Here is a 13,599-nt window from a genome sequence, read left to right on the forward strand (position 1 = left end):
TCAGTTTCCTCCCGCTTATCACCAGCCATCTATTTTTACACCAATCACATACGTCTGCTGGTTGTGGGTTTGAGCACATTGATGAGGGTGAAGCACACGGGCCAATGTTGTTGGGTCGTGCCAATGTCGGGGTCAGGGTTTGATTATCATCGCTGTACTCACAGCGTCGCGACCTATTGCCATCAAGAGAGGGTGTGGGAAAATAAGGTTAAACAATGTACAACACATAGTAAGCTTGTATACTGAAGAAAAGTACAATTCACATTCCAATATCCGAAATAGCCAAACGCCCGAACACAAGAACTGTTTAATTGTCATACAACTTTCAGTTCCAGACAAACCATTCTTTTCATGCAATACCAAGAAACAATGCCTCTATAAGTAGATAGGGATCAACACGATATACACACCGAAAGCCAACAACGAAAGCCTCCTTTCTTCTTTTAATTGCGACTTTATCGTCATCATCTATGATTTCTATCGTCAACCATGGTCTAGCATCGAAGAAAGACCGACTCGTAGGCTATACTGTAGGGATCTGTACGTAAGTCGACAATGGTTGACAAAATATGGTTGATGAAGAAACTCCTTCCGTAAGGAACTGTCAAACTCATTTCTTACTGTTGTAATAAGCAGTCACTGCCAGGATATTTACGATGCCTGCTGTAATTGACTTCATCTATCAAGATACCATGATGCACTAAGCTCACTTCTTTCACTGTAAGGCACACCACTACCAGGGTACCAATGGTGAACTGAACTCACTTCTTTCGACTGTAATGCACGCCACTGCCGGGATACCGATGATGCAGATGACGCGACCCACCGCTCCTCCCGCCAGATGACTCCCAATTGTTTCCTCGAGTAGGGACTCTATTGCCCCCTGTTTGCATCCAGTTCATTGTTTGAGAGCCTAATCCATTATTTTCTTCCTCTTCTCGGTCATTGTACTCTAAGATTAACCTCTTAATATCTTGCTTCTCTTCTAGCTCTGCTGCTTCTTTCTGTTTCGTGCTCTGTAGAAGTGCGGAATCACGAGGGATGTACATCTTCTTCGTTTTCTGCTTGTTCCCACGCTTAACAAGAACTTTCACCTGAACCTCTTTGCTTCCCCCAGCATCCTCATCCAATCCCTCATCCCCGCTCTCTCCCCCAGCCCCCCTTCCATGGTGGTCCCTCGTCGATCCCTCGAACAAATTCATTGGTATCATCATATTCAATGTTGGTCGACCACGTATCTCTTGCCTACGCTGATCCATGCTCTCCTGCATTAAGAAATAACTTAATCAACAAATTAAGCCATTTAAAACCCGAATGAATTTAAAAAACAATATTGAACGTGCTGTTGCATTCATCGAGTCATGGCAAGAAAATAAAGTGATCACAAAAATAATTCTTGCCTGCATTACAGCCCTGAGTTCCTGATCAAAATTGGCTTCTTCCCTGGGGTCTACCTCAGGCACTTTCTGTCTAACGTGAACCTCATCATCCTCATCAGAAGCAGGTCCACCAGCTTCCTCATCATCTTCGTCATCATCACTGTCACATCCATCCTCATGATTCCCCAAGTCCGACTCTTCATCGTCACGTCCCTCTGCCTCAATAGTACCACTTCCTGTATCACTGTCACTATCAACACCGTCTCCATGAGCTGCACCATTTTCCCTAGAGCCATTCACCGTGTCCCTTCCATTAGTTGAGGTGGTATTGGAAGTTGCTCTGCTCATAGGCTTTTCAGCATCAAGGTGCTTCTCGGTATTGGACTTGTCGCTTGAGACAGAACGTTCGTGCTCCTCAAGTTCTACAAAAGCAGCATTTACCTCTTCAATGGATGAGTACCTAGTCATGTTTGGTTGTAGTTCCGCAAATAAATCCTGTAAATGCAACTTCATCAGATTATTTGACATGCAGGAATGGAGGAAGATAGAATAAATGAAGACGTGCTATGGAGAGTAATCAGCAAAAATTGTAACTTTCTTCCTCCTTTCAAAGTTTCACCAAATTGACAAAGATCACAAGAATAACAATTGGCAAGTAAACTAACAAGATAATCAACTTGCCTGTAAGTCAAACTCTACGTCCAATGGAAGCCCGCCTTTGCTGAGAATATATTTCTGGAAGTGTATAAAAAATCGATCAAGTTTCCTCTTTGAAGATCCTCGATCGAAGTAGTGACCACAGGTTTGAAGAAGAGTGATAACCATCCTTATGCGGAAAGTGTCCTCGGGTGGATCCAATACATCTTGCTAAAAGCAACAAAGATCGATCACATGAGCCTTGAAACGAAACATTCATTCGACCAATCACAACGAAACAAACTTGTACTCATAAAACAAGACTCAGTATCCTCCACAAGCATTGAACATATGTTTGGTCCACATCATTTATCGAATAATCCCAGAATGTTCTATAAGGCTCAAGTCCTTACAGTTTACTGCCCCATACCCATTGATTGCTGCTTAAAACTAAGGTTGCTCATGTCTTAATGAAATTGAAAATTTTAAAGTAATAACTTTAAAGTTGCTCATGTCTTAATTTAAGGTTACTTAATAAAGAATCCAAGATGCAAATTGAATACATAGTGGGCACACACACACACACAAAAAAATAATAATAAATAATTCAAGAAAAGGTTTCCAGGTGGGGTGGTAGCAATGATAAACCATATTACCAAGCCTACGGTTAACAACCGTAACATGTCGGGGTAAAATTAAATTAAAAAAAAAAAGGAGAAAAATCAACAAAACAAGTTCCGTACCTCTGATGTGCCATGGCCAAAGACAAGCATCAAATAAAGGGTATCAAAAACAACAGATGAATCTACAAGTTCATAGTTGTACAACTCCCCCAGAAACCTCATATGGGCAATGCGTTTTTGCTGCATCCCGTAATCATTTACTTCAAGTCCAAGCCTAATTTCTTCCAATACCTAGAAAATCATAGAGATAATTAACCACCTTCAAAATGAATAAAATAGAAAAATCAGCTATGAACAAGAGAACCTGATGATCAAATATGCAAACAACATTTGTCATGTAGTACAGAATAACTTCTACACAAAAAGTTCAAATAACTAGACTAACCAAATCAAAATATATATATATATATATATATATATATATATTATGTATGCAAAGGGGGAAAATATGCTCTCAGATGTTCATTAAGCAGTAGATAAACTAAGAACTTGCTATTAATCGAAATTAATGGTTGAATTCTGTAGTTGAGTGCTCGACCATCAATTTCCAAGCTTCTCTTCTGTCTATTGGATGCCTCGTATCCTATGTTCATGAGTTCTTAGTTGGTTTCATAGAACACAATGTTGTTGGCTGGGACTTCGAGAGAACTATTAGTGTACATAGAGAGAAGTGGTATTGTAAGCTGACGTTTAGATTCAGGAAGAGGTTTTTTGAGATCTCTATCTTATTATTTTCTTGAGATCACATTGCTGGGGTTAAGATCTTTTTATGAAAAGGTTAATGAGTAAAACTACCCTTAGATGGGTTTACCCTTACTTACCCCTGTATTTAAAGTTTGTTTTACTTTGATTAGTTAAGATTCACCCATTGGGACTTATCAATACCGAATGAGGGGATTGTAAATAGATCTCATTTTTATCTTGCACATAAGTCTTGGAGCAAGCTTTAGTTTTGCGTCATAAGCTTGGTAAAGTTGGATATCCACCATACTTCCTGGGGTAAAATGTTTTCATCACCCTCCCTAATATCCAAACATTTCCTCCTTCCAAGAGATGCAATTTCAGAGACTGCTCAACAATTTTATCTTGCTATCTACTATGGCTCCACTACGATTATCAAATTTTAATCACTCAAACAAGAACATAGTAAAATTGTTGCCATTTTCAGAGATTGCATCACAAATAACTATGACGATTCTTAGGTAAGAGAAGTCGTATGTCAAATTCACAAAGACAAGTGGGTATTCCAATTAGCAAAGCAAATAACTCGGAGCAGTCAATTTGATAATTAAGTTTTATGTCTAGTTTCTACAAGTACTGAACTAATGTTCTACTTGTTCTACTATAATTAAAAACTTTTATCTAGTTTGATACTTATGCATGACAAAAAAATACAAACTGACATATTTTAAAGGACAACATGCTTACAATTGTAATGCATATTTTAGAAACCAACTCGGTATCAAATGACAAAAAGAGCGCTCAAGGAAGGTATGTAGGAGAAAGTATATGCAAAAGTACTAGATCTTGATGAATTTAAAGACATTAGTGAGAATATACAGAGAAATTAAGAAGTACGTGAACATTAAAAAGACCCCTTAATGTCTGCAAAGGAGTTAGTGAAGATCAAAAGAATAAAGTGGATGTAAAGAGAGGTTGTAAAAAGAAAATGTATAGAAACTGTTAGTGGAAAAATAAATGGGTAAAGAAATCAGTATGAGAACATAAATCCAGAAAGGCTTTTGTGAAGTAGAAAGTGTAGTTATACAAAAATCCATATGTTCTATGGGTAGTGATCTTATCAGGCAGACTAACAGTCTCATTTTAAGTTTCAAATGTTCTCAATGAAGTGGACATACCTCGTCAACAACAGCAACCGAGAATTCATCATGATATCGGCTCAAACCCGACGTTAAAGAAGCAAGCAAGTGAATCTGGCCATACTTCCCTTTGTGAACTTTCATAAAACATTTTAAAAGGTATTGCTCACATTCACTCCATGGAAGCTTCCGAAGTTGCCTCAACACATTTTCAAGGGCAGACTTGTCTAGATCTGAGAAGAGCAACTTTCTAATATACTGCAGGATACGATGAGTAAATAAAACATAAGAACCAACTGTACTTGGGAAAAGCTTGTGAGTGTAGGATGCAACCCATACCTGATGCAATGGTGGACGAACTTTTGACACCCGTGCAGATCTCTCCGGAGGCTTGCAAAGATAGTATGCATTCTCTACCAGGGTGCTATGTCGAGGATCCAAATTTTTTACATTTTTCAAGCGCATCAATATCTCCAGCATGTTAGCCATCCGCACTGTAGTTTCAGGAGACCGATAAAGAAAACGACCACAGGACTCGAGAAGATTACAAGCAACATCAATGTTGTGGTGAGTGAAATCATCTAAACATGCCTGCCAAATAGAGATAATTTGTCCATGAATTTCCAACCACAACAACTAAAAATACACAGAAAGTAATGAAGAAAAGAATAAACATCAACAGGTGTCTCCTCCACTCATACCTTCAAACAGCTAAAAACAAGGCCAGCTGAAGCAATTTTGAACTTGCAGAGCTCTCCAATAAACCTAATATTTCTAATCTTCGTTTCAATGTTCATTTGGTCCTGCAGAAAAAAATAGCTTATGAAGAAAATTAAAGAAATAAATAGAAGATAAAAGGACAATTCCATTCCCAAAAAATTTATACCAACTAAAATGAGACCTTTTTGTTCAATAAAAAATTGAACTCCTCCTCTAACATCTGGAGGAGAAGGACAGATACATCCTTCATACAAGTCGACAACGTTGCAACCATGCGTGAGTAGTATGGCAGCAATTCCAAAGATGTCCTAGGTACATTAAACAAAGCCCTGACGAGCTTCTTTCGGTTAGCCTTGGAATTCAAATAACAGAACTCTACCTGCAAGTATACAAAAATACTAACATCACATTTTTCACAAATTTCCAGCCTTCCATCCCCTCTAAAAAAAATTCACAGTCAAAGTGGGAGATAGAGAATCAATTACTGTCAACTGATCAATAAGGTCACGGCTGACACAACCAGGGAGTCTCTGTAACAAAGCATCCAAATTTGTTCCTTCAATATTTTTAAGCTTTTCTTTTTCATTTTCAATCTTTCTATCTGCGTCCTTTTCTTTCCCCTTCTCCTTGTCTGTATCCTTGTTCTTTTCTTTATCCTTTTCTTCTTTGTCCTTTCCTTTCTCATTGATTTTTCCATCCTGTAGCGAACCATCCGTAGAAATCTCCACGGCTTCTATGGATGTTTGATGACCTTGGTCTGCTTCAGATTCCTTTTAAGATAGAAGACATCCAAATTCTTCAACTAATAACAAGCATAAAAATGCATTTTCATGGAATAGGCTAACAAGGACCACGAAGGATCAATTGATGCATTTTCATGGATCAATTTTTTTTATAGGGAGGGTGCTCGGTAATTAGTTTTGGACCATTTTGTCCACTCCCCCATTCATAAATTACAAGCATGTCTAATTCTTTCAGTTATTAAAATTTTAAATTTAATACCCATAAATGTTATGTAGAGTTCATATTCCACTCAAATAAAAAAAATTTAAAAAAAAGTTTAAAAAAATATTTTCGATATGTTTTAAATAAAATAGGAAAATAAAGTAATAGTTATAAACTCCACTTAAACTTCGCATTAACACTTCAATGTTTATTTTCTTTTGAAGAATACTGAAAAAAAGGTATTAGGAAAAAAGTATGCTAGGATCAATATAAATATGAATAGGTACATGTATTAACAAATGTCAATATGTAACCAACAAGTGTTAGGGTGTCAAGTGTCCGATACGCTAGCAAACTAAAGTGTCCGTGCTCTAGTGAGAAAAGAGTTTTTTTTTTTTTTTTTCCTTAGGAAAAAGAGTAGAGACATTATTATAAAACAGTTGAGGAAAAAATGAAGTTTTGAAACAAAATTGCAAGCCTGAGAAATTACAGCCAGAGTTTCTGCCGGCTTTGCAGATTGCTCGTTTGCTTTAGGCTCTGCTTCTCCCAACAGTACCGCTGGAACAAATGCCCTGAAAAGCACATTCAGCATACCAACTAATATAATTCTTGTAAGAACACAATGGACTATGTGATAAGAAAACGTTAATGAGACGTGCAATCAGAATCTGACTATGCACAAATGTAGAACACATCTTACACGTATATGTCCAAAAATATCTCTAAGTCTAGGTAACTAAAAGAAGTATAATTTAAAATGGATGCAAGATTTCCCTCAGACAATCTATAATCTGACCAGGCCAAACCTGAGATCTGGTAAGCATTCATAGAAAGCCCGGGTGTCTTCGTCATCCCATATGGCTTCGAGCACAGAAGAATCCTTTCCAGAAGCAGGTGATGAAACATCTTCTCCTGCAGAAACCCTGGTTGTGTGACCATCTTCTGGCATCACTGGGGGTTGCATATCAAGTGCTTCTGCTAAGCTGTGCAAATGTTCATTAATTTGCCAGTGAAAAATAGTTCATGGAATCTATTTTACTTTGTGATGAGCTCAAAATATGATATTTTTAATTACAATATCGTCATAATTTTCTTCACATGAAGCAACTGACAACCCATCTTATTTCTTTGAGCAATTTTCGTCTCCATCTTATTTCTTATTAGAATAACACTTATATTTCTCCAATGCATCTCAACTACCTCTGATCTCAACATGGTGTGCCATACTCGTCTATAAAGGATTATTTCACTCATATTTGAATTAGAAATACCTTCAGAATACTTAAATAAGAAACTGTTTCAGCAGAAGATGCAATAAAGAATTAATATGCAAATTGTGAAGTAAATGTTAGATTTTGATGAGGGTAACGCTGAGGAATAATTCCATATAACCATCAAGTCAACAATTGACTGTTAAAAACCTTGTACCATGAGTGTCATAGTGCAACTTACGATGAGACATTTCGATATAGATGGTCATAAGATTTTCGCAACTTCTCATATGAAGAGACATTTTCATCACTAAGTTCTCCTTTTGCATTCAAGATCTTTGCATTTTCATGCTCCATTTGGCGAAGTGACTGCCATTGAAAGGAATGTGACAAGCAAACCATCATTACAAGTGTAAATTATATTCTTTCATTCATCATGATGGAAGTTGATCACCCATAAAAATGTTACAAGAATAAAATTCATGAAATAGCATGATTATTCTGTCTGTATAATAGCCCAAAAATATTTTAAAAAACACACATCCTGATGAACTAACGACAAACAACCAAGTCAAGAACCTTATCATTGAATATGAGCTCGGTAAGAAAAAATAAGAGATGTGAGGAAAGTGAATGAAGTGAAGGAAGTGAATTGCTTACAGTATGTTCAGACTGAAGCAATTCTGCTGCAGCATCATAATATGTATGAAACGCCTTTCTGAAGAATTTCTTTTGGTCGGCAGTAATATTGAGGCTCTTAAAAAACTGTAATAGAATGTTACCCAATAAATTTAGAGTAAATCACAATTGGAAACAAGGAAAATTTCATCTATTCATATGAAGAGCAAGAAAAATGTCAACAGTACAAGTTGTGAAGATCAACTAGCAACTGCAATATACATGGAAATTCATTATTCGTGAGAAGCATAAACTTATTACAATAGTCAAAAAATCCACACAAAACAAATGCAGAATTAACATTAACAGTACCATGGCTATGTAGAAATTGAGGAAAAGCTGTGTACCTCCTCATGATCTTGACCAGTAGGCGGTAGCCCCAAGAGGATTCTAGCTTGCCGAGCAAAGCTAGCAAGGAGAGTCAAATTTGTTAGGGTAGTATCTCGATCCCTCAAATGTTCAACACTTGTAAGATCCTTAATAATATTATTGAAAATTGAACTGTCTTCTACAACTCCAACAAAAAAAAGTTCCAAAAGAAGTTTGAGAGAGCTGCGCTTCTTCATGGCCTTCGAGTTCCTATCGGCCTCCAACTCATCCCCAGACTTTCCAGGAAAGAATGCTTTCATGAGTCCTTGAATCAAGCATGGCGAGAAGTCTTTGTACCTCTTGTGAAGAAGCGAACAGATCTTTTTTTTTATCGGGGGAGGGGACAAGGAAACACATCAGAAATAGATAAGAGGCAGAACTTTCACCATTATTTTTGTCGTTCAGCATGTGAAAGATTGGTTATCAAACACTGCCAATAAACTCAAAAATCTATATTCTTAGCAGATAAATTTGGTCCTGTAAATCCTTTTTCCTTTTTTAGAGAAAACGAGCTTTTGTGGAGAATAAATGAATTAATTCAAAAGTGCATTACAAAACCAGCCCTATAAGACAAACCGCCCAAACCCAAAAAGCAATACAAAAAAGGGGGTCCAGTCTAAAAGGGCCAACCAAGAGAGTAATTGCAAGAACATTTGGTTACTGTTGTCCACAGATTAATTTGGTTCTGTAAATCATTAATTGTGTTTAGAAAGTCACTTTCACTAAGATGAATGAAAGAACAAGGAGAGGCCAGACACTGAACAAGGCACCAACCAATTAAATGAGACCCTAGATTGAATTTTAAATCAATTACATAGGTAAAAGGTAAAATACCAATGTAAAATGAAGAAAAATATTAACCAACTGGAGAAAGGGGCATTACAAAAAGATGATGTGATATTAGCAGAAAACTTTCGTCAAAATCATTTGAAGTGAGTAAGTTTCTATTGCCCCCACCCAACGAAAAACCACAAAATTGAGCTAGAAAACAAAAGAACTGAAAAGTGGTTACCTGAACAGCTGCTTGTATATCAGAAGCTCTAAGCCTGGCATCACAAATAGCAGCAACAGCCTCACTAACAAATTTACTCATATTTACATTTCGCAATTCATCCATCAGCCCTTCCCGTTGTTCTTCATTTATTTGCTTTAACTTTTTAATAATTGTTGTGTTGCGTCTAATACTAGAATCCAAAGTTCTAAGGAATCCAGAGTCTGCAGGCAAAAACAAAAGTTAAAAATTGAACATACATGGGATAAAATGGGTCAAATTTGTGTCAAATGAAATTGAACTTGCATATGTACTTTGGCACTTCGATGAAATTTAAAAAAATAAAAATAAATAAATAAATCTATTCATTTATCTCAAACCGTCATTAAGGAAAACACTAAGGAGAACACTCTAACCAAAGCTTCCAAAGTGTCGCCCCTAAGGAGAACACTCAAAATCATTCATACTAAAATAGAAAGTAGAACCTTGAGGACATGCCCCCAAGAATTCCAACCATGACAGAAATAAAAGGAGAAAATGGGTGCCCTTACCTTGAGTCTGTGCCATTATTCACCCATCAATCTTCCGTCAAGGAAGATCGAAGTCTTAGCCCACCCTTTATTAATTTCATCCACTTCTTTCTAAGTTTTTCCCACACAAAACCATCAATAAGGATGAGCCCAAAGTGATTGAGACTCGAAGCTGAGTGGTTTTATTGATGAAGCGTGTTCAGCATGCCTTTTAGTCATCAAGAAACTAGTAAAAACATATGAAGGGTTCCTTTTTTTTTTTATAACTTTTGTAGAGATGTGAATAAGTATGCAAGTAACGATTGGAAAATCTGATTTTCCATAAAAGCTTAACAATTAAATAGTTCATTTTCCTTCATTAACTACTTTCCTAGGCCCTAGCTAGACAGGACAAAGTGAATGGGGCTTAAGACTGAGAATTTGGGACAGGACTCTGTGTTTGACTAGCAGGAGGCTAATATAGACCACTTGCTATGGGGTGGCCAATTTGCTCATTCCTTATAGAGAAAATGTCTGCATTTGTTTGTTCGTGTTTGGCTCGAGAAGGGTGGCAGTGCTAGGATTGAGGACGTGCTCCTTAATCCCCCATTTCGAGACAAGTGGCAGGCAAGTTTCTTTTTTAAGCTGTGGAGAATCTCGCTCGAGAGAAACAGCAAAATTTTTAAGGAGGTAAAAAGATTGTGGGAGGAGGTTTCAAAGGTAGCTAGGTTTAATGCATCCTTGTGGCCAGACTTTTCGGCAATCATGCGCTTGGTTTAGTTTTCTTAGATTGGAGTCTATTTTTGTTGCAGTGTTCCTTTTTTAGTGGACATTTTTATGCCTTCGTATTTGCTTTCATTCTTCTCAATGAAGGTTCAGTTTCCCACCCCACAAAAACATTTTTTATTAGCTAAACCCAAATCGTTTTATATGAGATGATTGTGGTCTTTCCCATCCAGAGAATACACCCATCCCCAATCTCAACAAGACTTCTCAGTGTCCTTAAGTGGGCTAACCAAGTGATCTCAAATACCTACTTCCACGTCTTTAAAAATAAATAAACAAATTTTAAAATATATTTATTAGACGTAAAACGTCCAAATCAAAATGTCTATCTATAAAGTGTACGACACATTCGTTGCTTTTTCATCATCTAGGTTTAAACATTTCACTTGCCATGAAAAAGAAAATAGAATTACATCTAACTCAATAAATACTTAAAATCATCAAAATGCTAAAGACAATTCACTAACCAGGCCTCTCAGGATTCAAATTACTTTGACGAAGAGCCATTTTAGCCTCAAATGACTTTTTAATTTCTTCCTGACGGGCAACCATTTCCTACAACATGAGAGAAACAATCAGCAGCTCAAATCACCTATACATCATGTAGGAGAACTAGAAACGTCTCATACTGGACTCACCAAGAAAAATTATAGCAAATATAATTAGATGTGTCGAGCAATATGTTGCAAATTATACATATCTAATGATTGCAAGGATGCAAGGATGAAGTTTCAAACCATAGATTATACATATCTAATGATTATGACCAAGAAGTTGTAAATGAATGGAGGAAATCAAAAGCTAAAACACTAAATGATATCAGTTAGACTTGTATGTCAATCTCACCTCATCATCTCTCTTGGGTTGACTTTCAACCCCAGAGCCATCTTCATGATGGTCCATGTCCTGTGTAGTATGTACATGCAATAAGTTAAGAGATACAAAAATAACTACCACCTTTATGAGTTACTAAATGCATAAAGCTTCCAAGTGCTCGTTTGTTACTGGAAAATACAATTGAAAGAAAGCATGTTGTCTTTTGACAATTGGTGAGAGGAAATCGTTGACGGAAAGAGAGAGGACATTTGTTGGAAGAAAATGAAAAACAGAAAGCGTAAAAATAAGAGAGAAAACTTGGGATTTGACTTTGCTGAAAAAGATTGTGATCTTATTTCACATCAAATTCACCTATTTAAATAATTATCTTATCCTAAAAATGGCCGAGAGTGGCCAACTAAATCTGTGACACTTCCCTCCAAAGACCACTTAAGAGTGGCCAACTAAATCTATGTCACTTCCCTCTAAATGGCCACCTAAAAAATGTCCGAGAGTGGCCAACTAAATCTGTGCCACTTCCTTCAAAATGGCCACCTAAATCCATTCGACCTATTTGTCCAAATGGCCACCTAAAAAATTGATAACACAACGATCATAATCCATCAAGTTGGGTAGTTTTTTTTTTTTTTTCAACCCACCCATGCCCAACACCTCTATCCACTGAATTAAACTCAACAAACACGACACGAAATCTGACAATTACTTAAGGTCATAACTCTGAAAAAGCATTAAACAATTTTCAATAAATCCTTTTTCAAAGGTTAACGAAACCTCGAAAGAGTGTCAAAATAGGTTGCATGTCTTCAATAATTGTTATTTATCGATAATTATTTATTGTTAAATTATCTTCTTCTTTTTTTTTTTTTTAGGTTTTCATTATTTTTAAAGGCGTATTTATTTCCAAAGATTTTAAAGGCTTTATAAATAATTCTTTATCGACATTTGTATATCTTTCGTTATTTGGAGAAAAACTGATAAATTAGTATACAGAGATATACACAGCCAAGAGAAATTCATCGCTGAAAAAAGTAGATAACAATGGTGGCCGATTAAGAATGTTCTGCAACTCCTACAATGCAGGCCCAAACGCTGTAATGGAAGGTGAATGACAACTAGAGTAACGATTCGAAGCTAAAACCCTAATTCTGAGAAATCCGAGCTGATATAACTATATCCAACTCCTACAAGCTAGAGATTAAAAGAAAATTGGATAATACGGTAGGTTATCCAGGGAGATACTGAAAAACTCAAGTCAGCAGAAACAAAATAGGTATACAGATGATCAAAGCCTCAATCGACAAACATATACAACAAATCAAAGTGCAGAGGGTACCACATAGCAGTTCAAAACGTCACAGCAAGGTTTCTTTGCTTTCAGGTTGCTATTCGCTATTGTTAGTAAAATAAAAAACAAAAAACTAAAACAACTCCTCCATTGTTTCATTAGACAAGTTGTAATTTGTGTGTTATGAAGTGAGAAGAAAGGCATAGATGGAGATCAGGAGAATACCAGTACAAGGAAGATAGTAGAAATCAGTGCAAATTAAACCCGCTAGGAGGAGGAAGAAGGAGGCTACAGCGGCACGAGAGGAGAAAAGACGGCGGCGACACTGAGCCGCTGAAACGGAGAAGGAGACAGCGTGAAGAAGATGGACGAGTCCGTTAGAGGGAGATGAAGGTGAATAGCTCAGCGGAATTCCTCTTTTTCTTTTTCTTTTTCTTTTTATTTTTATTTTTATTTATTTATTTTTTTAAGCGGATTGATTTTTTCCCCTTAATACTCATAATATAATTATTATTAAATTATGTACAGTTTATTATTTATATCCACTAATTATATAGTCCATGAATTTTTATTTAAATTATATTTTTCTTCACTTCGTCTTTATTCAATTATATTATATCGAGGAAGGAGCCTCATTTATTTTTAATATGTTATATTATCCATCAAATTACTTACCAACAAAATAAATTTTATAAATTAAAAAAAAATATTAACGCAATAATTATAAAATTTACATCTCATGGCTATAGG

At 36.3% G+C, this 13,599-nt stretch overlaps 1 protein-coding gene across 1 annotated transcript; it reads right to left on the reverse strand.

The window, feature by feature from the left end:
* Positions 1-216: 216 nt before the first annotated feature.
* LOC111792008 (regulator of nonsense transcripts UPF2) lies at positions 217-13,260 on the reverse strand. The gene is made up of 18 exons (XM_023673434.2): positions 13,075-13,260; positions 11,574-11,633; positions 11,195-11,282; positions 9,454-9,656; positions 8,420-8,761; positions 8,055-8,159; positions 7,636-7,763; positions 6,990-7,166; positions 6,674-6,755; positions 5,724-6,008; positions 5,420-5,617; positions 5,220-5,321; positions 4,858-5,109; positions 4,558-4,776; positions 2,759-2,929; positions 2,061-2,246; positions 1,401-1,874; positions 217-1,265 (listed from the first exon to the last, which is right to left on the reverse strand). Exons 2-18 carry the CDS (start codon positions 11,628-11,630, stop codon positions 762-764), a joined length of 3,573 nt encoding a protein of 1,190 aa, XP_023529202.2. The 5' UTR covers positions 11,631-11,633; positions 13,075-13,260; the 3' UTR covers positions 217-761.
* Between the last annotated feature and the right edge of the window lie 339 nt (positions 13,261-13,599).

The sequence above is a fragment of the Cucurbita pepo genome, chromosome 1 (genome assembly GCF_057944985.1).
Source record: "Cucurbita pepo subsp. pepo isolate OVF chromosome 1, ASM5794498v1, whole genome shotgun sequence".
In the NCBI taxonomy this organism is placed as follows: Eukaryota; Viridiplantae; Streptophyta; class Magnoliopsida; order Cucurbitales; family Cucurbitaceae; genus Cucurbita; species Cucurbita pepo.